The sequence below is a fragment of the Ictidomys tridecemlineatus genome, chromosome 9 (assembly GCF_052094955.1).
Source record: "Ictidomys tridecemlineatus isolate mIctTri1 chromosome 9, mIctTri1.hap1, whole genome shotgun sequence".
Taxonomy (NCBI): domain Eukaryota; kingdom Metazoa; phylum Chordata; class Mammalia; order Rodentia; family Sciuridae; genus Ictidomys; species Ictidomys tridecemlineatus.
The window spans coordinates 128731749-128759503 of record NC_135485.1 but is presented as its reverse complement, the minus strand read 5'-3'; the positions used below and the strand labels follow the sequence as shown (position 1 = coordinate 128759503).

The window sequence follows — 27755 nt, the reverse complement described above, 5'->3', positions numbered from 1 at the left end:
CAATCTCTGCTTCATTTAGATTTGTTTTAATTTTCTGTACCCTGACTACTCTTGGGTGTGCAATTACTCTTTGGGGAAAAAGCTGGCAATCTTATAGACTAGTAGTAAGACCAATGATAAAGATGAAAGGGAAGACCAATAATCCTTTTTTTTTTTAATTGTTCTACATCCATTAAGAAGCATTCTGTATCAAAATAATTGAGAAGGCCTAAACCTTTCCAATCACATGCAATTAGGCAAATCACATGTGAGGATACAGGTCTGGGTTCCAGATACTAATTATAGCACCCATTTGAGAGCATTTCTACTTGTCTACGGTTCATAGATGCTATCTTTACCGGATTATAGCAAACATTTAGGAGAATAAGTTTTCCCTAAAAGCCCTAGATTTGGATGCAACAGTTTTATTACCTGTTATAGCACTTAATATTCTTTAAAAAACATTAGTTACTATTCCAACCCGCCATGAGATGGCAAATATTAGGCTTGTTCATTTTCATTTCAGCCACACACCCCCCCGCCAACCCGCCCCCGGACTTCTCGAGGGCACAGTTGTGGTAGTGAGTGCAGGTTCTTGCCTTTGGTGCATGTTAAAAAAATATGAATGGATGATTCTTAAGAAGAAACGTGAGTCCTTCAGCTATTTAAAACCATTTAAAAAATTTAAACTATATTTTGGCTGGACAATGAGCATTTACTCCAACAGGTTGCCAACTGCTTTGCAGAGTGAGATCTTATTGCAAGAGTTTGTCAATCGTTACGCGTCTCGCTCCCAAGCCCCCATTACAGTTTACAAAGAAGGAAGGTGCAACACAGCCTCCAAGGGCAGCTGGGGGCGGGACGAGACTCGGGACGTGACCCGAGGCCGGGTGAAGGGCCAGCACAGGAGCGGGGGCACGTAGTCGTCGAACGCCGGGGGCGGAAGGGTCAAACTGGTCCCGGAGAAAAGCAAAAGCTAACCTAAAAGACGCTAACACCCCCCAGTTTCCCTCGGCTCCCTTCCCAGAGGACACCCCAGCGCCCCCGCAACGGAACTCCCAGGCCACGTTGCGAAGACCTGGGTCAGACCCGGCCCCGTGCCTGCAGTTGGCGATGCGCCTGCGCGCCACTGCCCGGCGGAAGGGGCGGGAGGAAGGGGCGGAAGGGGCGGGACGGCACTTCCGTGGCCTCGGGAGGGTGAGTCGGGGCGCGGGTGCGCGAGTCGTCCTGGAGTCAGGGCTGGAGAGTCCTCAGGCTGCCAGCTTGGGGTCAGTCCCCGGTTGGGGGCGCCCCCTGGAGGATTGGGGGCAGGAGAAGGAGGCTACTGAATGGGATGATGTCGTGGGGCGGGGGACGTGTGGACCAGCAGGGGTCGGCAGATCGATTCAAAGAGAAAGTTCCTTTCTTCCCGGAAAAAGAAAGGCCCCGTGGATATTATTTTAAAATTCTCGTCATCTTGGGCTGTTTTGTGCCATTAGGAAGATACCTTTGGCAAGGCAGCTTTCCCTTGTCACCACCAGATCTGGCCGGGTGCGAGAAAAGCTCAATAGTCCACCGAAGAGTGAGACTAACACATTTTGTGAGGGATAAAGTCTAGGATATAAAAATAGGGTTCAGACTAAAAGTCACAGGCAGTATCTAGGTTCTGTCGAACACTGTGCCCAGGCAGGGCTAGATCTCTTCCAGCAGAGGACATTCTGTCTTCAAATATGTATTTCTCACTGAAAAATGAAAAAAGCTGTACTCTGATACATATATTTTAAAAAAACTAATAAAACTGTACCAAGTCTGTGGAAAATCAAAAGTTTCTGGGAGAACTTAAATCTTTTGGGCCTCTATACAATGTCCAGAATATTATTTTAGATAGTAATCACTAAATACTGTTTTGCATTCAGGAAAAGAGGATTTTTTTAAAAAAAATACCTGCACTTTTAAGTGCTGTATTCTAATAGGAGAGAGAAAACATGAAAAGTTACATAATTATAAGAAATATAAATCACTGAGGAATTTGAAGATGATGAAATAAAATATATATTTGAAATGGAAATTGCTGATGAGCCCTTGAAACTTGCTAATCATTTGTTGCCTTGTGGAACAGTGGTTTTCTCTTAAAAAGATGATTTTCTGCAACACAGGCCCCAAATCTTTATTTTTATGTGCATTTTTTTTGCTTTTTAAAATGTAATTGGCCAGGTATGTCTTGTGATCTGTGCAGATTATCACCTAAATCAATATTCAGAAATAATTGGAATTAAAGGATGGGAAAAAATTACAAGACTGGGATCATCCAGAAAGAATTAAAAGAAGAGTGAAATTTAAGCAGGATAGGATAGGTGCTATACACAGGGAAAGAGACAACAAGAGAGTATAATCTTGGAGTTGGAAAAGTAAGTGGTAGGTTTGGAAGATAATAAATAAACTCTCCTTAGAGGAGGTTTGGAAAGGTGAGTGCAGGAAAATTGTTTTGGGGAAGCTGTGTAATCCCAGATTAAGAAGACTGGACTTTGTCCTTTGGGCAGCAATTCTCAAACTGGAGCACACTTCAGAATCTGCTGGAGGGTTTATGAGAACATTATTGGCCCTGTTTTCACCCATGGTTTCTGATTCAGGGGTCTGAATTGAGGCCTAAGAATTTCCCTTTCTCATAGTTCTTAAAGTGTTACTGTTCCATGGATCACACTTGGAGAATTACCCTCCTAAAGTGTGGGGAACTCTGGAAGAATTTGAGAAGGAGAGTAAGGAGATCACATGCAACAGGATAAGTCTTGCTGTAAAGTCTGAGAGGAGAACTGGGGAAGGAGAGAGCTGGAAAAGAAGAGAAAAGTTCCTTAGAGTTAGCTAGCATCTGCATGATGCTGGGCCCTGTGCCAGGCTCACCCATGCACACGCTCTCATTCGTCTTTCCCATTACCCTCATGCATAGGTCTGAATGTCTTCATTTTTGACATGAAGAAACTGAAAGAATATGAGAAATTGCTCAGGAAACATATCTGGTCTCAGAGCCCCCTAAGACTATGCAGATTTGAATTAGGTTGGTAGCCGTGGGAATGAATCCAAACATTTAATGGTGATGGAATTTAGGAAAATAGGAGACTTCCCTTGCTAAATGGGACCTAAAAGTAGAATTGGGAAATCTGAGTCTTACTGGAAACATGATGAAAGGTAAAGTGGACACAGAACTTTAGAGAATCTCTGCATGAATTCAGTATGTGTTCTATATTACTCTTACATAATGATGACTGTTTAAAGCCTATTTAAAAGTTTCGTATTTAAAAAGACATCCTACTCTACAAAAACTTCCTGAAGTTATTTGAAAAGGAGACAGCAAAGCCTTCTGTAGGAGTGGTGGGAGATGGTGAGTAGATTGATGGCATCTGACAGCTTATCTTCAAATCAAAAGTGATTAGCATTGAGAAATAGAAACACATGGGATAACACTGAATTGCCTGTATGAATTGTGCTGCACTGCAGACACTGACCTAATGTATTGATTTTGGAAATCCTGTGTGCTTTTTCTTGCCAGAGTAGTTATTGAAATTGAGAATATTCATTGGATCAATTTCAAGACAAATATCCCAAGTCAGACTGGCTGCTGCTAAGCTAATTTTTAATGAAGAAAAACATCCATATGTTAAGATGAGAATTTAAAAAGAAAGTTCTTACCTCTATACTTACTACACCATCTAGAAAAATATATGTTTTCAAAACACTGAGTAATCAGTGTAATGGCATTATGGACCCACACAAAATTAGAGCACATATTCATACACTTATTCTGTGAGAAATGAATTTTGCTGTGGAGACAAAGATACCTTAGAGTCTAGGGAAGACTGCCATCTTAAATGACTACAGCACAGTGTGATGGGCACTGTAAGAGAGGACTATGGCCAGCACTGATGGCAAGAGATATGAGTGAACTGAAGGTGTGAGGAAAGGAAGCCAGGGAACTGTTATATAGGAGACACTTGAGTTGGTTCTTGAAGGCTGAGAAAGAATATGCTAACTGATTAAAGGAGAGAAGGACATTCTGGCCAGACAAAAACATTATAGATGACAGCCACACTGTATGAAAGAGTGTAGCTTTTTCTGGAACCTGTGTGCTGATCATAGTGGTTATAGTAATGTGGTAAAAGTTGAGGGAGAGAAGGAAAGGAATTAAGAGAGGTGGACACAGAAGAACTCAAATAATATGAAATACTTATGTAATGACTAGTGTAATCTCCATTTTAACAGGAGTCATGCCTAACCCATGCCTAGCACAGTGCCTAGCATATGGTAGGATCTCAATAAATATTTCCTGAGTGAATCAATGAATCATATACACAATTTTTTTCTTTTCTATTTCAGATGGGGCAGAGGGAATCATTTTAGTGTTTTAAGCAGAGGATAATATGACCATGAGGTTAAGTGATAGTATGGAAGATAAATTAATAATGATCAGAGAGGTGGCTATAGTAGATTGGGTTTTTCGGATTTAAAGTTGCACCTATTGGCGCATTGCAATCTATTAAAAAGAAAGAAAAGACAGTCTTAGAGTATATCACATATAAATAGGGTAAGTCTTTTTAGTGAAACTTGTTGCAGTTTTGTGTGTGTGTGTGTGTGTGTGTGTGTGTGTTTTGACTAATGTAAGCATATTTCTTCCTGTGAAAACTCAGTAGAGACATAGAATGTGGTAGAGAGGAAAGAATGGGTATAAAAAGTATTTTTGAGAAAAACAGATGAGAATTTTTACTGTTGCATATTAATTATACATTGAGTTTCATTGTGGCCTATTGGTACAAACCTGCAATATCATTTGATCAGTTTTACTCCCAGATACATCCTTTCCTTCCAAACCCAGATCCCCTTCTAGCCTATTGGTCTCCCTCCTACTTTTTTTCTTTTTTTAATATTTATTTTTTAGTTGTAGATGGACATAACACATTTATTTATTTATCTATCTGTCTATCTATCTATTTATTTTTATGTGGTGCTGAGGATTGAGCCCAGCGCCTCTCATATGCAAGGTGAGCGCTCTACCGCTGAGCCACAACCCCAGCCCCTCCCTTCTACTTTCATGATATCCTTTTATTTTATTTTTTAAGCTATGTATAAATCTCAATCCTCTTTTTTTCCCATTTGCTTCCACACATGGGATAAAACATATGGTACTTGTCTTTTTGAATCTGGCTTATTTCGCTTGACATGATTGCTTCAGTTCCATCTACTTTACTACAAATGACATAATTTTGTTCATCTTTATGGTAGAATAAAGCTCCATTGTGAATGTATACTACATATTCTTTATTTGTTCATCTGTTGCTGAATACTTAGATTGATTCCATAGCCTGACTGTAGTGAATTGTGCTTTGATAAACATGGGTATGAATGTATCTCTTAAGTATGCTTATTTTAATTCTTTTGGATAAATACCAGAGTGATATAGCTGGATGATACGGCACTTCTATTTTTAGTTTTATGAGACACCTCCATACTGATTTCCATGTGGACTGTAGTAATTTATATTCTCACCAATGGAGTATAGAGTATAAGAAAGTTCCTTTATCCCAGTGCCCTCTCTAGCACAGATGTGAATGTTAAAATGCTACTGTTCTTGTGAACCTTCTTTCACGGTACCATAACAAGATACCTGAGACGATAAGAAAGATTTATTTTGGCTTACCATTTTGGAGGCTTCAGTCCATGACAGATTTGCCCTGTTGCTTTTGTCCTGTGGTAGAGCAGTATATCATGGCAGGAATGTTGGCAGTTTTTGGCAGCTCGTCTCATGATGGCCAAGAACAAAAGAAGGTGCTGGGGATTTTCCACGGGCATGTCCCCAATGACCTAACTTCCTCCCACTAAACTTTACCTCTTAAAGGTTCTACCACCTTCCAGTATCACCATGGCTGGGAACCAGTCCTTTAACACATGAGCCATTGAGGGACATTTAAGGAGGGGATGCCCTTACAAACTCATTTCATTATTTTTGCCTACTTGATGTTTTTCATTATATATTAATACATTGATATTCTGGTATATTAGCAATGGTGATGCTTTTAGGTATCTTAGTGAACATTATAAATGCTATAGAATTTCTCTTGCATGATTATTGGCCAACTTTTCTGATTTCTTTGTATAAGAAAGCAGAAAAAATACTCTTAGTTACATGAACAGGTAGGAAGCCCTTCTCCCATCCTACAGGAGAAAAATAGATGTGAATTTTTTTGACTGTTGCATATTAATTATACATTGAGTTTCATTGTGGCCTGTTGGTACAAAACTGCAACATCATTTGATCAATTTTACTCCTAGGTACCTCCCTTCCTCCCAAACCCAGATCCCCTTCTAGCCTATTGGTCTCCCTCCTACTTTTTTTCTTTTTTTAATATTTATTTTTTAGTTGTAGATGGACATAATACCTATATTTTATTTATTTATTTTTATGTGGTACTGAGGATCAACCCCAGGGCCTCTCACATGCAAGGTGAGCACTCTACAAATAACTTATTTGTTATATAAGTTAACAAACTAACTTTTATCTTCTGCCTGTGACATGTATGTATAGGTAGAATGTTGCTCATAAGGCTGAGTTAGATAACTCTTAAAAAATTTGTGGGGTCCTTTAAAATCAGATTAATTGTATAAATTAATGTGGTTTGTTAATAAATTTAGTTATCAGATATTCCCATGAAATGAGAAACATTTAAAATGTTTAAAATTCAGTCTGTTCTGTCACCTAACACTTCATTCAGAATTCCTGCCAATATGGTTTGCACAGGAAATGTAAACTAATTTTTCATTTTGGCCTAAGCAAAAAAAGTAAAAAATAAACAACAGTCAGGTATAACTATGCCACATTCAAATGTAAAGGATTATTTTATTGTCTCTATTCATATCATGTAGATAATAGATTTGTGAGATTCAGGTTTTTCCCAAGTTCTTCAACTCATTCTGAGGCCGTGGCCAATCAACCTAACATTGCTGAGCCTTTTCATCTGTAGGTTAGATGAGGAAATGTTTGTCCAGAACTCACACATAGTCCACACCCAGTAGAAAGCAGCAGCTGCTGGCTGCCATTCACATGGTCCAGAGAGAGAGGGGAACTAAGAAACTCAGTCCCCAGGAAGAGTTTGGAAGGTATCAGAACCTAGAATTCTATACATCTGGATAGGTCTTTGGTTTCATTTCTGTTATTTTACTTTGGGAAAGAAGAAGGGAGGGAGTAAATGTTATCATCCTTTTCCTGGTTCTTTCTTTCACTTAAAAGCCTTTTAAGATTTGTACTGACATCAAAGGACAAAGAATTATGCCTGCAGAATAGATGTTAACTTATCAAATAGTTGGCATGGATTTCTTGAGGAAGATTGCAATTAAATTGTTATAAGACACCATTATTTTATTTTATTTTAAACAGATTTTTAAAAATTTAGTTGTAGATGAACACACAGTATCTTTATTTATTTGTATGTGGTGCTGAGGATCGAACCTAGTGCCTCAAACATGCAAGGCAAGTGCTTTACCACTGAGCTACAACCCCAGCCCACGACATCATTATTTTAAATGTTAGAGTAATCTATACTACTTTTTTATAAGACTGGTTTTTTTTTTGAGAGAAAGAGAAAAATTTTTCTTAATATTTATTTTTTAGTTTTCGGTGGACACAACATCTTTATTTTAATGTGGTGCTGAGGATCGAACCCAGTGCCCCGCACATGCCAGGCAAGTGCACTACCGCTTCAGCCACATCCCCAGCCCCTGTTTTGTTTTGTTTTTTAAAGATTTTTTAAAGTATTTATTTTTTAGTTGTAGTTGGACTAATTAATTTATTTTTATTTGGTGCTGAGGATTGAACCCAGGGCCTTGCTCATGCTAGGCAAGCACTCTATAATTGAGCCACATCCCCAGCCCTATAAGACTGTTTTTATTCATCTCATTTAGGAAATGTTATTTGCTTGAGATGTTATAAATGGACATATTTTCATCTACTAATGTTCTTGCTACTAGGTTTTAATTCCTTAAAACATTTTCTGTTCTGGCTAGATGATTTGAAACAGGGAACTTAGATGGCAGAATATTTTAGGTAAAAGTCCTCAGATCACATGGATAAGTATCGTAACCCAAGCTTTTCTTCATCTTATGTGAGATCAATGCAAGGTAGATAGAATATCCAATCATGGACCTGAAAAAACAAAATATAGAAAGGCACTGTGTTAGATTCTGAGGAAATAAGCAATAATATTTTGTCATTTCTCTGGGAGGTTCTCAGCTAAGGTAAGGGGTGAAAATTGGTGGAGAGAGGTCTCAAAATAGATTACTTTAAAGACAAAAGACAAGGCCTGTAATTCCAACATTCAAAGTCCATGGCAGGAGGATCTTATGTTCAAGGTGCATACTGGGCAACTTAAACCCTCAGCAACTTAGCAAGAGCCTGGAGATGTAGCTGAATGGTAAGGTGCCCATGGGTTCCAGTCCCACTATCAAAAAAAAAAAAAAAAAAAAAGAAAAGGAAAAGAAAACTACCTGTTATATGAACAAAAGGCAGTGGAACATTAAATAAAACAATTAACTGCCTGGAAGAGTTGGGGGGAAATGTGCCTCAAAGGAGGTGTTATTTGAACTAAATAGATGTTTTTCAGGTTAAAAAAAAAGTGGATGAGATGCATTCCAGAATTCTTATTTTTATGATAGTTTGTGCATAGTTTGATAAAAGCTACCATGCTCAGAACTGGTGAATAGACCATGTACGTCATGCTGTTTTGGAGTACTTTTGAACTTCTAATCTTTATGTGATGAATCTGATAAAAGCTTTGCAGTACCATAGCTAAAACATCACTTTTTCACCTTACACATAATTCAGTTTACTGATTTTTCTAGAACATATGCTAATTTTATGTCTAATTTAGAAATTGACATATGAATGTATTGGATGTAACACTGATAGTCACAATAAATGATAAAATTAAGGATTCATCAAGTTTACTTCTCATGTTTGGAAGAAATCCAAATGAAAAAGGAAATAATGTACAAGTTATGACAGATAATTAAATCATGAGTAGTTATTAGATATTTCTCATAAAAATTCTGAATTTTATTTTAAATATTTTTGGTTACCTTAGCAACTGTGTTAGTTTTCTGTTGCTGCTGTAACAAATTACCACAAACTTGGTGGTGTAAAACAACACAAAATTATTATCTTACAGTTGTCTTGATCAAGTCTGACATGGGTATCACTGGGCTAAAATCAAGCTACCAATAATACTTCATTCTGTCCTGGAGGATCTCAAGGAAAATCAGCTTCCTGGGTTTTTCTGTCTTCTACAGGTTAGCCCTTTTACTCCCTTAGACCAGTGGAGGTGGGTGGAGTCCTCACATGATATTGCACTGCTCTTTTCTGCCTCCCGGCTTCCATTTGTAAGGACCCTGATGATTGCAGTGATCCTCTGGGATAAACTAGACTAATCTATGTATCTGAGTCAGCTGATTAGCAATCTGAATTCCATCTGCAGACTTCAATTCCCCTTTGCTATGTGATATAGCATGTTCATAGGTTCCAGGAATTCAGACATGGGCATCCTTGGGTGGGCATTCTTCTGTCTACCACCATAATAATAGGCTGCCTTGAAAAAAATCAGTATGCCCAAAACAATATGGAAACACCTCAAGACTACTTATCTATAGGTGAGTTTACGTGCACTTCAACACATGTATTCCTCCTGCATGTGTGTGTAAAGTTTTATCAAAAAATGGTGTCACACATCCTCTATCCAATCCCTTAGTTGGTGAACTTATTTGGTCAGCTAAACAATAATTCCCAAATTTACGCCACAGCTCTGACCTCTTCCTGGAACTTCAGACCGATAAATGCTGCTGCTCACTCCATATCCTACTTGGATATCTAGTAGGTTGCCGCAACCCGGCTGGGCACAGAATCACAAGCCACTCAAGCAGGAACAAAACTTTATTTTTGAAAATGCTGCCAATACCCTGTAGGTGTCAGGCCAGCAAACCGGTCCACCCACGCGGTTGTGTCTCCCGGACCTCCCCCGGAAAACCCTCCTACTATCCTTCCCCAACCAATGGGAACTCTCCAGGAGTCCCATTCCATAGCAGGCCAAGGTGAACAGCAGGAGTCCAATTTCCATATGAATGTAAATCTTAACATAATCATATCATCTCAATGGCTAGCTGGCATCACCTTAACCAAAGGTGCCATGCATCATAATACTTTGCTGTGGCTCCTAGCAGTAGGTCTGTTTTGTTTTTGATTAAATTTATTTTTAATGAGTACATTAAAATTGTACATATTAGTAGGGGACCATGTGATGTTCTGATGCAAGTATACATAGTGTAATGTTTAATAATGGGCCTCTTAAATTTAATGTGTTGGAAACTAAACTCTTGTTTGCACTTTAAACCTTACTTCTGACACTATTCCCTAGCTCACTGAAGGACAACTTTGTCTTTTTTTTTTAAATTTATTTTTATTATTTATTTTGGTACCAGGGATTGAACCCAGGGTCACTTAACCGTTGAGCCACATCCCCAGATCTTTTTTGTATTTTTTAAATTATTATTTAGAGATAAGGTCTCGCTAAGTTGCTTAGAGCCTCCCTAAACTGCTGAGGCTAACTTTGAACTGAGATTTTCCTGCCTCATCCTCCTGAGCCTAGGGATTGCAGGCATGTGCCACTACACCCAACCCCATCTTTCTTTCTATGGCTCAGGTAATAACCTCTGCCTTGTCTTTGACTGTTCAGGTTCCTACCCACATTAGCAGTTCTTTCATAATTCGTCTGGAATCTTTCTTAACACTACCTCAACCTCGTCCAGGCCATTCCTCTCATCTACCTTCTAGTGCAATTCTCCAGCTGGTCTTCCTGTTTCTGGTCTTGTGCCCCATCCCCCTATTCACTTAGGAAAGTGGGTAAAGTTAACTGATATCTATTTCCCTTTTAGCCAAAGGATTTCTCTTTTGTTCTATCATAATTTATTAAGAAGAAATTCCATAGAGAGTCAAAGGTATGGATTTGAGTCCTGGCCCTCCTGTCTCTGATTGTGACTATGGTTGTTTAACTCATACTTGGTTTCCCTTTCTGTTAAACAAGATTAATAACTGTCACACTGTCCTTATGGGATTGGTGTATAGGGTAAAATAAAGTATTTGAAAGTGGTTTATAAGCTCTAAAGTTGCAGGTAAGTGGGTAATAAAATAAACTCTGATCAGATCAGCAACAGCTCTCCCCCCGCCCCCCCTTAGCAAGTGAAGAGAGCCAGGCTTCATGTCAAGCTTTGAGGATTCTAACGGGGACATGCAGGTCTTGAATGTGGCTTATCTTGTTTGAATGTGCTTACTGCCCTGCTGAAGTCCAGGTCCTCATCATCTCCTTTGCTCCTGTGCTAAGGGTCCTGTGCTAGGGTTTCTAAACTGGACTCGTTACCAGGGTCTCATCACTCTTGACCTTTCACCACTGTTCCTAGACTTATCTCCTAAAGGAGCAAAGTCAGTGGTGTCACCTCCATAAAGGTCTCTGTTGTTTGTCCTCTGCCAAGATCCAAAAGCTAGCTTCTTGGCCCCTAAAGTTTACATACTGATCCAGACATATCTCCCATCACTAGTTCCTTATACTGGTATCTTCTGTCATCACTGAATTTTTCAGTCTTTTCTAATATGGCAGGTAAGAGGCCAAGTCCTCATTCTAGAAAGCTGTCTTCTTCCTTCATCAGCTCTTTTATTCTTTCAGATCCATCCCTGATATATTACAATCTGGAAAGTAGTATGTGCTTGGAAAGTAGGGGTTGAATAAAAATCCAGTTCTTGCCTGTGAGTGTCCAGGCTAGTGGTGGTGTTGGTGGTGAGGATGTGAATTGAGCTGAAAGATGTTGTTTAATGACACCTTCCACAATAGATCCCCTCTTAGATACTTTTAAGTGTCTTTTTGTGTGCTTGTTTGAAGGCTACTCGTCGATAGATGTTTTAAAAACTTTTTTTCAGAAATAATTTTATACATTTTAAATAAATTATTCTTTTTAAAATAAATTTGTGTAAATAAATGTTATAATGCCCCCCTCAATTTGAAAAAAATTGTTGCTTTTGGAAAATTTATGAACAGTTATAGTTTCTACAGGTTAAAAAAATCTTAAACTACTTCTTTGTCCTGAATAGCATGTTTATTAACTAAAATTAATTTTATATTCATTGGCTTTGAAGTGCTATTTGGAGAAGTACCTTGGATCAATAAAATAATTTCAATGAGCCATGAGACCCAGAAAAACCAAAATTTCCAAATAATTATGAACCCAAATTGCATAGGACATATGTACCTATAAATCTTAGTTTGAGCCAGATGTGGTGGCACACATCTGTAATCCCAGCTGCTCTGGAGGCTGAGACAGGAAGATCATGAGTTCAAAGCCAGCCTCAGCAACATCGAGTCACTAAGCAACTCACTGAGACCTTGTCTCTAAATAAGATACAAAATAGGGCTGGGGGTGCTGGGGCTATAGCTCAGGTGGTAGAGTGCTTGTCTTGCATGCACAAGCCCCTGGGTTCTATTCTCAGCATCAAAAAAAAAAAAAAAATAGGACTGGGGATGTGGCTCAGTGATTGAGTGCCCCTGAGTTCAATCCCTGGTCCCTCCAAAATCTTAGTATGTCACTGGAAGTTTAGGACTGTGACCTAATTATTACTATTGTCTTACAAATTCATATACTAACAATAAAAACTAATGTTAATTGAGCTCCTACTCTGTGCTAGGCACTGCTCCAGGCTTTTTACATGAAATAAGTCATTTTGTTCTCTTAACCACTCTGCTCTCCTAACTCCAGAACATTAAGTGCAGAGTGGTTAAGTAACTAGCCCCAGGTCATGATAGCAAAGTAGCAGCAACTGAATGGCCATGGCTCATATCCCCTACCCTGTCCTGATTCAGTGTACTGTTGCCAGCTTTCATTGCCTAATGTAATATAAAACTATGTTGGGAATATCACTCAATCTAAGGCTCCTCATCCAATTCCTGAGCGGTTCGACTTCAGTGTGCTTAGCTACAGAGCTTCTGAGTAGTGGGGCTGGGAATGTGCATTTTTAGAAAGTACCTGGTTTTCTGACCATCCTTTAAGATGCACTCATTTGTTACTACACAAACCCACACAGTTCACTCGCATTAAGGCTTATTGTTGTTGATTTTGTGCTTAAGCCAGGTTATTCGGGTGAGTCTATTGAGGATACACAGGGGTCTAAACTTGTGCCTCTGGTGCCACACCACTAATCACATTTCTTTTGTAGAGAATGAATAAAAGGCTAGCTTCAGAGACATTCTTTTTAAAGAATCTTTTGTATGAGCTTCAGAATTGGGTATGTTGACCTGAGGAAAGTGTGAAGACGAATGTGAGAAAAAGTGTGACAGAAAATGTCTGCCCTAATGAGGTTTGGTATATTTTGGTTTTTGTTTAAAAGGACATTTTAATGTAAATTCCACCTCACAATAGAGTAATAGTTTCATGATTTGGATTACTCTGAATATTAACTGTGACCAAGGGGGAAGTCTTCTCTCTTAAATTTAGTAAGAAAACTCAGCCATGTATACAGCCAAGAGTGCTAATTTTGTGTGTTTTAGAATGTGGGAAAAGCACTCTACTTTCACTTTTACTACCTCCATATCTTAGTTGTCTGTATAAACTGGCAAAATATGTTTCTCTTTCTTCTAGGGAGGTCACAAATCAATTGAGTCAAAAAGCATCCGGGGTTTTCTTCAGTTACAAACAAAATGAATCTTCCCGCGCTCCTACTGCATCCTCACCAGCATTTCCTAAAAGGCCTGTTAAGGACACCTGTGCCTGGTTACCACTTCACCTTTCACTCAAGTGCTCATCTCCTGTCAGGAATCCCGTGTGCTCAGCCATTTAAGTCGCTCGGACTCCATTGTACAAAGTGGATGCTGTTGTCAAATGGCTTAAGGAGGAAATTATGTGTACAAGCAACCTTAAAGGACCACATGGAAGGACTTTCTGATAAAGAACAAAGATTTGTGGATAAACTTTATACTGGCTTAATCCAGGGGCAAAGGGCCTGCTTAGCAGAGGCCATAACTCTTGTAGAATCGACTCACAGCAGGAAAAAGGAGTTAGCCCAGGTGCTTCTTCAGAAAGTATTAATCTACCACCGAGAACAAGAACAATTAAATGGAGGAAAACCACTAGCATTTAGAATAGGTCAGTCTTTTATTTTTTGTTCAGTAAATATTTTCTAAATTCCTTTAAAATGTTTGTAATCTAATGAGATTATTCTTTTTCCTGTTGGATGACTTTTAAATACCTTGTTTTCTTTTGCAAGTATTAATCTTGATATATTGAAATTTTGCCATGATCCTTTAAACCAAGGGTCTGTATTTTGATATAATAATATAGGATTTCTCTTTGGGTAAGAATTTTTATGTGACTTCCAGAAGATAAACATGTATAGGAAGAACTAGTAACCATTGTACTCTTTGCTTTCAGTAGTCCTTCTTATTTAGTAGTCTAAAGTGGATTTTTTTTTTTGTGGTGTAACAACTATAATTATCCTCATCACATTTCTGCTTCTTTTATTCTATTATTCTTTTTTTAAAAAATATTTATTTTTTAGTTGGACACAATATCTTTTTTATTTTATTTATTTATTTTTATGTGGTGCTGAGGTTTGAACCCAGGGCCTCACACATGCTAGGAGACCGCTCTACCACTAAGCCACAGCCCCAGCCCTCTATTACTATTACTTTTAAAATATTTATTTCTTTTAATTGTACACAATGCCTTTATTTTTATTTATTTATTTTTATGTGGTGCTGAGAATCCAACCCAGGGCCTTGCACGCACCAGGCAAGTGCTCTATCGCTGAGCCACAACACCAGCGTCCCTCTGTTATTCTTTGTTAGTCTTTCTACAGGTAAGTTCCACTGCTTCCAATACTTTCTGTTGAGTTTCCCCCGAAACTCACCATCCAGCCATCTCAATATTAAAATGTGTTTTAAAGGAGAAACCATATTCACTTGCTTTCTACATTTAAATAATCCTTTGATTATTTTGGGCAATTTAACTTAGTTCTGTAATTGTGAGTCAGCTTCTTATATTTTGGAAATTTAGATATATTTGACTAGCAGGAATTAAGTAAGGCAGTTTGAGTAGAGAGTGTCCCTTGATAGGGAACTCAGTGATTTGATCTAACCTTTCTGCAAAAAACCACTTGAAGTGTGGCCAAAATATAGAGAATTTTGGAAGAGTTAGTAAATACATGTAAAAGTTGACATTACAATAGACGTTTATAGCATAGTTTATTGGCAATATAGGGACTCAAACCTAGTTTTTATATTAATAGATATCAAAAAAGATAATTGCAAAAATAGCGCACCAACCAGTATTGAACCAGCCCACATATTTTACATGGTTATTTCTTCTGCCCTCATCGAGGGACTCTCATTGGGAGAGTACTCCATTGAGTGTTACTAATCTTTTTGTTGTAGACAGGAAAAATAGCAAATTCACCAAGAGAAACTCTAGTTATGGTGAAGTACACCTTACTATGTTTTAAAGAATCCTTGCAGAGAAAATGGTTCAGAAATATCTAGAATTAACTTAGCAATTCGTATATAACTTTGAAGTGATAGCAATTCATACATAACTTTGAAGTGGTATTCTGATTCTTCCATCCTAATCTTTTTAGGCCAGATAAATGCCTGTCTTTGTTGTAGTCATTTTATCATCATCACAAATAAAAGCAGCAGGTATTTATTCAGCATCTGTAAAGGTTTTGAAGATAGGAAGCTGCCCTGAGAATTGTATTGAAAGCAAAGCATGTCATACACTATACATAGTTTTGAATACAGTTAAACACCTGGGTTGTATATACTCATTAGACAAAACATGTTTGTCTTGTGTGCCACACACTGTTTCAAACATATTGAAAATGTTAACTGATCTGCTTCTTAAAACAGCCTGAAGAGATAGGTACTATTACACTATCTATTTTATTATTGAAGCACACAGAGGGAAAGTAACTTGGAGAGCATTGATCTCTGCATCTCCTAAGAGGCACAACTAGAGTGAGAACCTGCTGATTGGCTCTGGGGGTTGCCTTCTTATCCACCATGCTTGACTAGCTCTTGGAGGAGGGAGCTTTTCTCTCTCTCTTAACACAAATTATTTTTTTCAGGACTCTGTTTATGATATTCTTTGAGTTACAAGTGAGATGAAGAATGATCCTTTGTGAATAGAAAATTACTTTCTCAATCACTAGAAATTTCTAGAGTAATGAGTTGTTTTTCCAATGGGCAGAGAAAATAGACAGAATTGGGGCAGGTGGAATAATTGCCAGTCATGATGAGACCTGGGCAGATATAGAAATTCAGCACATTAAAATATAGGCACTGAAGTGTGTCTCAAAAAATCTACATTGTAGTAAAAAGGCAAGCATGTTTTGTATTTTTAAAAAGTGAATATATAAACACATGGAACTCAGAATTATTCCTATATACCCTCATTATTTGGGGATTAGATAAAAGATAGATTTTTATTTTTTGCTTTAGGACATGTTTAAATATATATTAATGATAATTTTAATAATATAAGATAGTCTAATGTTTTATTCAGTAAACTGAACATGGTGCTGATTTCATTTATCTAGTAAATTAGAAGATCTCTTTTCACTATAGGATTGTCTGGACCCCCTGGTGCTGGAAAATCAACATTTATAGAATATTTTGGAAAAATGCTTACTGAGCGAGGGCACCGATTATCAGTGCTAGCTGTGGACCCTTCTTCCTGCACTAGTGGTGGTGAGTACAGCTGGGTTTTTGGGGTCGTAGAGCTTTTTTGGTTTTTTTTTCCATGATCAAGTGACCTATACCTGTAGCTGAGTTTGGTCTCACTGAGGGAAGGGGCCTCTGCAGAGTGGGTAGAAGCTGAGGGAAGTGGTTGGGGAGCATTGGACTGCGCAGAGAAGGTCAGCTTGTGGGTAGCACAGTGGCACTTCGAGAACCAGCATTACAGGTGCCAGAAGTTGAAGATGATCAAAAACAAATTTTAGCCCTTGGCAGTCATGCCTAAGGCTAGACCCTTATCTTCTATTGTTTATGCAGACTGCATCAGTGGCTATGTAGAAAATGGTTCTTACCCATCTGTTATTTTCCTATTGTTGTAACTTATCTTAAGCTTAAAAAAAAAGAAAAAGAAATTTACTGCTGTTTATGACTTGTCACCTGTTTATACGTCTAGTTAAACAGAAAGCTCTTAGAGGGATCATGTAATATATTGCTGTTCCCCCTATAGCACTTAGTATTGTATCTTGTGCACGGTACAGGGTTCAGCAATTACTTACTGATTTAAGGTCATACAATCTTTCACAGTTTAATTTGCAGATCATCAGAGATAAAATGAATATAAACTTAGTTCTCAAAGGATCAGTTAAAGAAAACATAAAGCATGCCATGTAAATACTCAGGAAAGGTCTTTCTTTCCTTACCCCTATTTATGATTTAAGCTTCTCAACTGCAATTATTCACTTAAGCAGTATTTGAATGCCTACTACAGGCAAGGAATTGTGTAAAGAAAGTACTGTGCAGTGTAATGGTGAATAAGATACAGTGCTCTTGGCCTTGTGAAGCTGTGATTCTTAGGAGGTTTCTGAAAAGATGAATCAACACAAGTGTATGTTGTGAAAGAATGAATATAGGGGGCTTTTTGGAGGTGTTTGGTGTGTATATTGTGGTGTTCTGCAGATGGAATATTATTTCAATTGCCATAGTTATTAGAGAGGTGGGCAACAATCCCTTTTAGCACTCATTGAGACATCTAGCTCAGAAGTCTTTGATTCACTATAATTAAAGAGGTTAATTGTAGCTAGCCGTAGTGTCACACACCTGTAATCCCAGCAGCTCAGGAGGCTGAGGCAGGAGGTTTACAAGTTCAAAGCCAGCCTCAGCAAGGTGAGGCACTAAGCAACTCAGTGAGACCCTGTCTGTATATAAAATACAAAATAGGGCTGAGGATGTGGCTCAGTGGTCATTGGTCAAGTGCCCCTGAGTACAGTCCTTAGTACCAAAATAAATAAATAAATAATGTAGATAAAATTTATACTTAGAAAGTTAAGATTAAATCTCTGTCAATGCATTGCCTAATTTATTTATATTTAAACTTTGTTAAAGGTAAGTACCTTGGTGATTTTTTTTTAAATAAGTGTTCCTCATTTTCATATAGGTATGAAGTCCTTTTCCCCTCCACCTTCTTAATATCCTAGACTGTTTGCAGTTGAAAGAGGAAATAATAGCTTGAGATTGCAATTGATAGCAGAAATTTTATAAAGTAGTCGGTGCTGAAGTTGTCTGGATGTGTGTGGGAGGCCATCCTCGCACATGATTTGAGTTACCTCCCTGGCTGGGTGAGAGGTATAGCTGTGTTAGAGCTTTCCCCACCCTTCTCCAAGTCCAAGGGCTTGTCCGTGCAAAGGTGTGTCTGACCACTACCTTGAAGACCCAATTGTTGCCCCTGACCTTGGGATGCTGCCCCCCTTCATCTTCATCTTCATCTTCATCTTCATCTTCATTGGATGGGATTTTCCCCAGAATTTTTTGTTCCCCAATAAAGTCCACTCCCTGGTGTGTTCTCTCTATCTTGCTAACCTCTTCAGTAAATCTCAATACCACAATAGGTGGCTTGAGGCTGGAGCTAGGAGGAGCCGTCCAAGAGCTGGTTAAAGGTAATTAGAGACTTGTCTCTTTAATTTAAAACTCCTTAGCAGAGTTTCTCACAACTCAAACCTTCTTTCATGAAGCCAGCGCGGGTCGCGGGCTAAATGTATGATTCTTCACCTTTCTCAAACCAAAAAGGAGAGCCCCTTTCTCAGATTAAAAAAAAAAAAAATAAAGACTTTGAAAGAAAAAAAATATGAAGATACACAGGACACTAGAACTGTAAATTCCTACCTTATTATGACAACACATACATTTGAAAAATAGCACTGAAGTTTGAGAAGCATTCAATTTTTGGTCTGTAGTTAGTCTTGGTGCTTTAAACTCACAGACCCCCTGTGATACTTTTGAGACCTCCCTGGGGGTCTACAACTAACAGTTTTGGATTCACTGCAAAAGACAATTACATGGGAGAATAATTTCATAATGTTTAGTTCAGTGTGATAGGATCTATAGGATAATAATTTAAACTTTGGCAGATTGTTGACTTCCACAGGGATGATTTCATGCAGAAAATTACTTTAGGAAGAAGTTTTATGTGAAGTAAATAAAGTAGTTGAGGCACATGGTAGCTGTATGCTCTAGAATTCAGACTTATGAGAAGACTCTAAATTGTAGTCATAAGAGAAAAGAGCATATCTTTAATCTTCTTAATTTTTAGTATCAACGTATGTGGAAAAAATAGCCCTTAGGCAGATTGAAAATAAATATTCAGGTTAAAACAGCACCACACCTTCACATTTTACATAGCTAAAGCAAAGTAGGAAAAGGTAATAGTAGTTCCAGAGCTTTTATTTTTCTAGAATTTACAGGTATTGATGTTGCCAAAATACTGCAAGAAACTAAAAAACTTTAACTAGTTCCATTTCACAAGTTTTAAATTGAGTGCCGACTGTTAACACATTGTTTAGCATTCAGTGTTCAATATCTATAAGACAAGGTTCATAAGCAGGGAATTTTTGCTAAAGTATAATTTCTCAACCTTGGTACTAGTGCCATTTGAGGCCAGGCAATTCTTTGTTGTAGGTGACTGCCCTTTAAACTGCAGGATGTTTATCAACATCCCTGGCCTTTATCCAGTAGATGCCAGTAGCATCCCACCCACACTGTGACAAGTAAATATTTCTCTAGACATTACCAAATGTCCTGGGCAGGGGACATAAAATTACTCCTGGTGAGAATCACCATATGGAAGAGATAAGACATAGATATGAAATCCAAAATATTTTGTGTGAATACTTTTCCATCCATTCATTTGACTTACTTTGCATTCAGTCTGGGCTTCAGAATTTCTAACTGGTAAAGAATTAAAACAACACACATAGGATGAAGGGCAGCATAAAGATTCATTTACATAGAGAAAATGCCATTTACACAAATAAAAGAACGAGGAGTGGTGGGTGCTCTAGGTAATGATGGGAAGGGGAGCGACAGTGAAGTTCTCTGGTGCTCTCCAGGATGCTGGCAGGTTGCAGAGCCGCTGTTGTACTGAGAAACTCACAAGAGGTAGACTTGGGGTGAAAAGGTTCTAGAAAAGCCCAGATCCTGGCTGTGACACTTTGTAAGTTAGCACTGAGAAAAAAAGAGATGTCTGTGGCATGAGAGCACAGGCAAAGGAGGGGAGGAAGATGTTAAGAAGTCAATAAAGAAACCACCCAGCTGGATCAGAGGGAAGTTTGAGACTGGTAGGAGCCAAATTTGGACAGGTAAGATATGGCTGGGTTCTGAGGGCCTTCAGTGCTAGGCCAAAGGATCTGGCTTGGGGCAGTGGGAAGCCTTTTTAGGTTTTAAAGGGATTGGAATGTTTAAAAAAATGGATCATGCATGATTATATATAGTGAGTTAGAGGTAAGCTCAATAATATGAAATATATCTTAAGATATGACACATCTCCTGGGAACTGGCTGATTGATAATTGGACCTTAGAACTGTTCCATGATTATAAAATGTAATTATGTGTTCTAGGATCGCTCTTAGGGGATAAAACCCGAATGACAGAGTTATCAAGAGATATGAATGCATACATCAGGCCATCTCCTACCAGAGGGACTTTAGGAGGTGTGACAAGAACCACAAATGAAGCTATCCTGTTGTGTGAAGGAGGGGGGTATGACATCATCCTTATTGAAACTGTAGGTGAGTGTGATATGCTTTCAGAAAGATAATATACTCTTGTAACCAATGCCATATAAAGATGAATAACAACTAATTATATTTTGTTCATTCAGCAGATACTTACTAAAGGTGTAATTAAGTACAAGATATTACCCCAGACTCTATAGGAAATAGGAGTACATAGGCTACACTTCCTAACCTCAAAGAGCTTGCCATTCGGAGGGTGACAGTGAGCCACTGCTAATCACTGTTATCTGAGGCAGCATGTCATGTGTGCCAGAGAAGAGCTATAGACTTAGGATGAGTTGTGCAAGCGAAGCCCCACGCCTGTTTTGTGTAAGCACATTTCATCTGTATTATTAAGAAAAGTAATGCAGTTAGCTATTTTTTGATTTGAGGGTTGTTTTATTTAATTTTATATCTGTAGCACAAAATTATATGCAGTGAAGACACTGAAATGACAATTAGTCGTGTTATGGTGGAGAGACCATCTATTATATTACTGCATCCTAAATGTTTGTGAGGCAACCTAACTCACTCAGATTTAGGGAACTCAGTGAAGGCTTCCTAAAGGAGGTGACAGCTGGACTCAGTTTTGAAGAAAGAATAGGAGTGAAACAAAATGTGTGTGAAGGGCCTTTGCAGACACTGAGGAGGGAGAAAGCTTGACTCATTCAGAGAAGCGCAGTTCAGTTAGGGTACTGACAGCACAGAGTGTGAAGGGGTGTGTGGGGGTTAGTGCTGGAGCCAGGGCTCACTGTCTGGGCTTTGTGTGCCATGTCAAGGAGGTTAGAGTTTGCCCTGAAAGAAGTGGGAAGCCATGCAGGGTGAGCAGGACGGGGAGAAACCCACATGTGCATTTTGGAAACATTGCTGGCAGCGGAGTGTGGAATGATTAGAAGGGCAGAGGCAGCATGCAGTGAGGAGGCTCTTGTACTCATCAGAGAAAGAGATGGCAGGGCTCTGAACCAAACAGGGGAATGGGAATGGAGAATAGGAGAGGGATTAAAAAGGCTTTAGTGTACATCGGCAGGGCTTTATCCATGATTAGGTATAAGAGATGAGGAAGGAAGAGAAATGAAGATAATCAAGAATGCTGTGAAAAGAGGGATTTGGAGAGGGGAAAATGAGAAGTTCAGTTGAGAGTATATTAAGTATAAGATGCTTATTAGGTGTACAAGTGACTGTGTGTCCTGAGAAAGACTGAGTAAGAAAGATGGATTTAGCAGTTAGCATAGTTCAGAGTTTCATATTTCAGACTGTAAACTGGGGAAACTATGGGGCAAAAATGGAAGATAACCATATTAGTTTTCTGACGCTGCCATGACAAAATACTGTAGACTGGGTGGCTTAAACAACCAAAATTTATTTCCTTACTGTTTTGGAGGCTGAAAGTCCAGGACCCAGGTGCTGGCAGGATTCTTTTTTTCTGCAACTTCTTTTGGTTTGCAGATGGCTGCCTTCTTGCTGTGTCCTCCCATGAGCATTTCTCTTACCCCGATGTTTCTTCCTCTTCTTATGAGACAGTAGTCCTGTTGGATTAGGTGTTCCATCCTTAAGACCTCATTTACTTTTTTTGCAGGCCCAGTCTTCAAATACAGTCACCTCGAGGGTTGAGGCTTCAACATGAGAACGAGAAGGGTAGAGGCAGACAATTCAGTCCCTAGCAGTAGCCAGGACTGGGCTTAAGGAGCTCTACCAGTTGAGATTAGGTGGAAGAAGAGCTGCCTTAGAAGGAGAAGGTAGAATAAAAACCAAGCATGTTACCTAAAAGTTGTATTTAACTTCTTGTCCTAGAGACTTTAAATAATTTGTCCCAGTGACTCAAATAAGAGAGTATTTTCTTGTAAACAAAAGAATTCTGGGGATAAGCAGTCCAGAATAGGTGCTTATTGTGAGTGATAGCAAGCCCAGGCTGCTTCAGTCTGTCTGTCCTCCCTTCACTTCATCTTCATGCTCAAGGTTGCTCATGGTTAAAAGATGTCTGAGGAAGCTCTGACTGCTACATCTATGTTCCAGATAGAAGAAAGGGAAAGGAGGAGTAAGGGGTCAGGGAAGAGTAGGCAGAAGAGGTGCACCTCCTAGGTGGGATTGCCTTCTTTAATGAACGTCCTGGAAACCCTAGCTCATGACTTTTGCTTTCTCTCAGCCCCATTCCCGTGAAAGGGGACCTCACGAATGTGGCCTTTCACCTGATACACTGATGTTCCCAGTAACACTGGGGTGAGGAAACAGGGAAGAATAGGTATCAAATAGGCAACCAGAAAGGAGGGAATTTCCAGAGGAGTTTTAGTGGCCCAGGAGATGTGGAAGCCAGATTCCAGTGGGTTGAGATTAATGTGAAGTTGAGCCAGTGAGCATGAATTGCTTTTTTCCCAGAAACTTGACTACAAAGAGAAAGTAAGAACTTTGGTGAGAAGTGGAACAATTTTATGTGGTTTTGTTTGGTTCCAAGGTGAGAAGACCTTGAGTACAGCTCATATTGTGTGTCAAGGAATTGGAGCCTGTAGACATAGGCGGGGCTCATGGCAAAGAAGAGGAAGGTTCCCTTCAATACTTCTTCCACAGACTGCAGGGCAGGCAGCAGGGCTGTTTGTATCTTATCATTTGTCTGTGGAGGTGGACAGGGAGAAGTGGGGGGAGTTCTCCCTTTATTCCTCTGTGAAGTAGTCCACAGTGATCGGGTGGGGAGATGGTGGGAGATCACTGTTGTGAGAAATGGGAAAGGTGGCTGACCCAGGGCCTTGACGGGGAGTGCCTTTACTAGGCAGTGAGGGAAGGTGTGGCAGATGCAGGAGACCATAACACTGTAGTGGCACCCATCCACAGTGCAGAGACTTCTCAAGCATGCCTATAAAGGAAACAGTACACATATTTGGATTGACCTGTGATTGGAGGTTTTCAGGGTAGAAATATGAAGGAAAAGATGGAAACATCGGCAGGCATGGTTTAAGATTAGAGTCACAGTGCTCCAGCTACTCACTGAAGAAAGAGAAGCCAAGAAGAGCTTTGAGACTAGGAGAGAGTGGAAGTCCCTTGGATCTCCATTCAGTCAAGGAATAGGTCTAATGGGGAAAAGAGAGAGAGCGAGCTAGGAAGGCTACCAGTTTTCTTAAGAGTGTAAAATAGTGGCATTTAATAAATTCTTCAGAGGTGGGTATTGTGACTTGAATGTGTCCCCCAAAAGATCATGTGTCAGAAACTTAATCCCCCAATTTTTATGTTAATGGTATTTAGAGGTGGGGCCCCTCATAATGGTATTTGTGGCTTTTTAAGAAGAGAGACCTGAGCTACCATGCTTGCTCTGTTTAGCCATGTGATGCTTTCCACCATGTTATGATACAGCAAGGAGGCCTTCACCAGATGTCGAGCAGATGCTGGCTTGTGTTCTTGGTCTTCCCAGCCTCCAGAACTGTGAGCCAAATAAACTTCAGTCTCAGATATTTTGTTACAGCAACAGAAAATGGACTAAGAGGTTGTTCAAAGGGGTGAGTGTAAGTGAATAAAGTGGAATGGAAATGATAGTGAGGTTGAGAAAATGTAATAACTGTGAATATTTTAGGACATAGTTGTGATTTAAATTCCAGGTGTGGGTCAGTCAGAGTTTGCTGTTGCTGACATGGTTGACATGTTTGTCTTACTACTGCCACCAGCAGGAGGGGATGAATTGCAGGTAATTATTTTGATATTTCCTCTCAAAATACAAAGTATGTATCTCTAAGATGTAGTTGTGTTTTTGTAAATTAAGTTGAAAACAGTGTAAAGAAAGAAACATCGTTCATATTGGCTAAAATATCTGAATCAAAGGCAGATTCTCTCTATATATTTTTCCCAACTTATAGTAATAGAATGTATGGCTTTGAGCTACTCATACAACTTAAATTTTTCTATCTGTAACATGGAAGTGACTGGAATATATGGATAGCTCTCACTAAAAGAGACCACTGTTGCATGGGTGTTTGTTACTAATGGTTATTTTTAACTGGGGTGCCACCATCACAATTTATATTTCATGCAATAGGTGTCTTACTCTCCTGCAAAGCAGTCCTGGCATTAACCACCTGGAGTTAGTGTGAACTTCACAGGTCTTCCACAAGCTTTCCCTCACTCAGACACCAGCTGTAAGCTCCAGGGTTCCCAGGCCACCCATGACCCTGACCAGCTGGCTACAAATTTGGGGGATCCCACTACCCCTTGGTTTGATATTCGTTAGAATAACTTGCATAACTTGGGAAGGCACTATATTATAATTGCAGTTTTATCACAAAGCTGAAAATGATGGAATCATTGGCTACATAATTTAACTCAATCTTTCACTTCCCTTCTCCCACAGAGGTTGGGCCAACGAGTTTTGATACAAAGCCCCAACCCTCTAATCCTGCAGTTGGTCATTCTAGTGTGATCAGGCCCCCATCCTGAGTGATCTCACTGCATAAACTTGGGTATGGTCCCAGCACCCACCATGAGTAACAAATCATTCAAGAAATACTAAGGATTTAGAGGTCCTTACCAGTAAAATATGAACAAAGACAAGACAAGGCATGTTCTTTGTTATATAGAACTTCCTTTTCAATTACATAATTCTAAAAAAAAAAAGCAATAGCAGACTATATGCTGTGATGTAGAAACATTAACTATTAGAATTTAATAATTAAAAGTAATAAAAGTATTTGAAAGGGGAATTTTTTAATGTTATGTATTTTTATACCTTTATTTATTTTTATCTGGTGGTGAGGATTCAACCCAGAGCCTTATACATGGTAGGCAAGTGCTCTACCACTGAGCTACAGCCACAGCCCCTGAAAAGGAATTTTAATCTTAAATGGAAAGATGTATTTCCCAAATGAGATTGGTCCTTGAATTTTGTCCTTTATTTCTGGTATTTTTATGCAACACAATTTAAGTCAAGAGGTAGGACAGTTTTAGCTCTCAGGTTATTTTTTCTTATTTGCAAATTAAAAAAAAATGCTAGAAGCATTTAAAAAACTTTTGAAGACATTGTTTTGAGAAATGCAGATGTTAGTGAAATGTGTGTTTTCTTTTTAAGCGTTCTTAGGATGGATGGTTTTGTATCCTGCTCATGAGAAGCAGAATCCATCATGAGACTGGGTGAATTGTCTCCTGCCACTCAATCATGTTGTGTCTTTGATCTATTTACTCTAATTCTGAATGTATCCTACTAAACTACTCTGTAAGTTGGGAAGAGATGTTACAGATAACTTCTGTAATCCCATGAACTGGTGGATTTAAGTAATTTTTATCAAGTAATTGTGATTCCTGGCATCCAGGGATTAGAGAAATACAGGAAAAAAGTTAATGAAGCATGTGACTTTCAAAATCACAGTATTAACTGGTTGTCCTATTTTTACGCTACTTGTGATTCAATGAACTGTTCTGAAAAATCTGATTCTTCTTCCTTTTGATACACTAGGGTATCAAAAGGGGTATAATTGAGATGGCAGATCTGGTAGCTATAACTAAATCTGACGGAGACTTGATTGTGCCAGCTCGAAGGATACAAGCAGAGTATGTGAGTGCACTGAAATTGCTCCGCAAGCGCTCAGAAGCTTGGAGACCAAAGGTTAGTTTGCATTTCATTCTACATTTTTCACCCTGAGTGGACTGTGTACATTAGAAGAGAGGACATAAGTTCCAGCTAGACATATAATCAATCTGTGCTTGAATGTGAAGATTACAGTTTTAAAAATATGACAAAGCCGGAGTATGTAGTCATGATTTTAAATATAATCTTTCAACCACTGAATGTCAAAAACTAGAATGGGGGTGATAGATTAGATTGCTTAATGCTTGACTTGAACCACTTGGAAGTGAGAGCAAATCCATCCTGAAAGGAGCTATCCTTTAGATTATGGAACAATTAAGGATTTGATTATCTAAATTGGAATTTGAGTACAAGAGAAGAGGCTTGTGATGTGATACTTCCATTCCCATTATGTTTATTGGAAGCTGTTTTTAGTAAGTGAAAAGAAGCAAAGAAAAATTCTGTAGTAAGTAGTGCAATATTATTGATTCCGACAGCTTTATCAGCAGGAGGATGCTGTGTTATTAAAGAATAAGCTGTAGTCCTTCTAATGAGGACGATGACTTATCTTACTGTCAGCTCCCGTTTTCCCTGGTCACATTACGTTGAGTCCAGAGCCACCTTGTACATGCAGGTGCCAAGTGCTTAGCTCTTAGCCTTGCTGAGTCAGGTGGATTTGACACAGACTGGAACTTGGCTTTATTTCCTGAAACTCAGGCCTCAGGGAAACCTCCCTGGTATTGCCTTTCTCATTTGTGACTCTCTTGTCAGTTCTCCAGGATGCCCCTGACCATCTATCTGAACAATCCCAAATTAAAATAAATTTATGGGCTAAAGAATTTGACCTTTAATTAGTGTCTTATTTCTACAATGCCCTTAGTAATCCTAGATTCATTACACTAGTATATATATCAGAATATTTACTTTGACACAACATTCATTTTTGTCACTTGCCTATTTCCATAAACTGAAAAATTAATTGATAAATATCAGAGTCCCAGTGAAAATATTTTCTTGTCATTTTAAGTAAAGCAGTTCTGGTTCTTCCTTTCCAATAGGTGATTCGTATTTCTGCCAGAAGTGGGGAGGGGATCACAGAAATGTGGGATAAAATGAAAGAATTCCGGGACCTGATGCTTGCCAGTGGGGAGCTGACTGCCAAAAGACGGAAGCAGCAGAAAGTTTGGATGTGGAATCTCATTCAGGAAAATGTGTTAGAGCATTTCAGGACCCATCCTACTGTCCAAGAACAGATTCCCCTTCTTGAAAGAAAGGTTCTCAGTGGGGCCTTGTCCCCAGGACTAGCAGCAGACTTGTTGTTGAAAGCTTTTAAAAGCAAAGACTAATGAAATACATCCTATATCATGATGCTACTTATTGTTTCATAATGTGTTTTAAAATAAAAAAAATCACTTGTA

The 27755-nt window shown here is 38.9% G+C and overlaps 1 protein-coding gene across 3 annotated transcripts; it reads left to right on the top strand.

Moving 5' to 3' along the window:
* Positions 1-1131: 1131 nt before the first annotated feature.
* On the top strand, positions 1132-27755 carry Mmaa (metabolism of cobalamin associated A). Of its 3 annotated transcripts, none has more exons than XM_078022068.1 (8): positions 1132-1176; positions 13669-14172; positions 14789-14884; positions 16647-16769; positions 20646-20816; positions 24383-24468; positions 26227-26376; positions 27396-27755. In XM_078022068.1, the coding sequence occupies exons 2-8, from the start codon at positions 13728-13730 to the stop codon at positions 27681-27683; spliced, it is 1359 nt and encodes a 452-aa protein (XP_077878194.1). In that variant the 5' UTR covers positions 1132-1176; positions 13669-13727; the 3' UTR covers positions 27684-27755. The 3 variants fall into 3 exon arrangements, with proteins under 3 accessions (XP_077878194.1, XP_005327604.2, XP_077878195.1); XM_078022069.1 differs by lacking the exon at positions 1132-1176 and adding an exon at positions 1228-1247; XM_005327547.5 differs by lacking the exon at positions 14789-14884.

Bases quoted from the DNA above. Each gene is read 5' to 3' on its own strand.
- Mmaa (XM_078022068.1), top strand. From the start codon at position 13,728: ATGAATCTTCCCGCGCTCCTACTGCATCCTCACCAGCATTTCCTAAAA. The intron at 14,173-14,788 runs GTCAGTCTTTTA...TGTGGTGCTGAG, and splicing joins ACCACTAGCATTTAGAATAG to AATCCAACCCAGGGCCTTGC. The intron at 16,770-20,645 runs GTGAGTACAGCT...TATGTGTTCTAG, and splicing joins TTCTTCCTGCACTAGTGGTG to GATCGCTCTTAGGGGATAAA.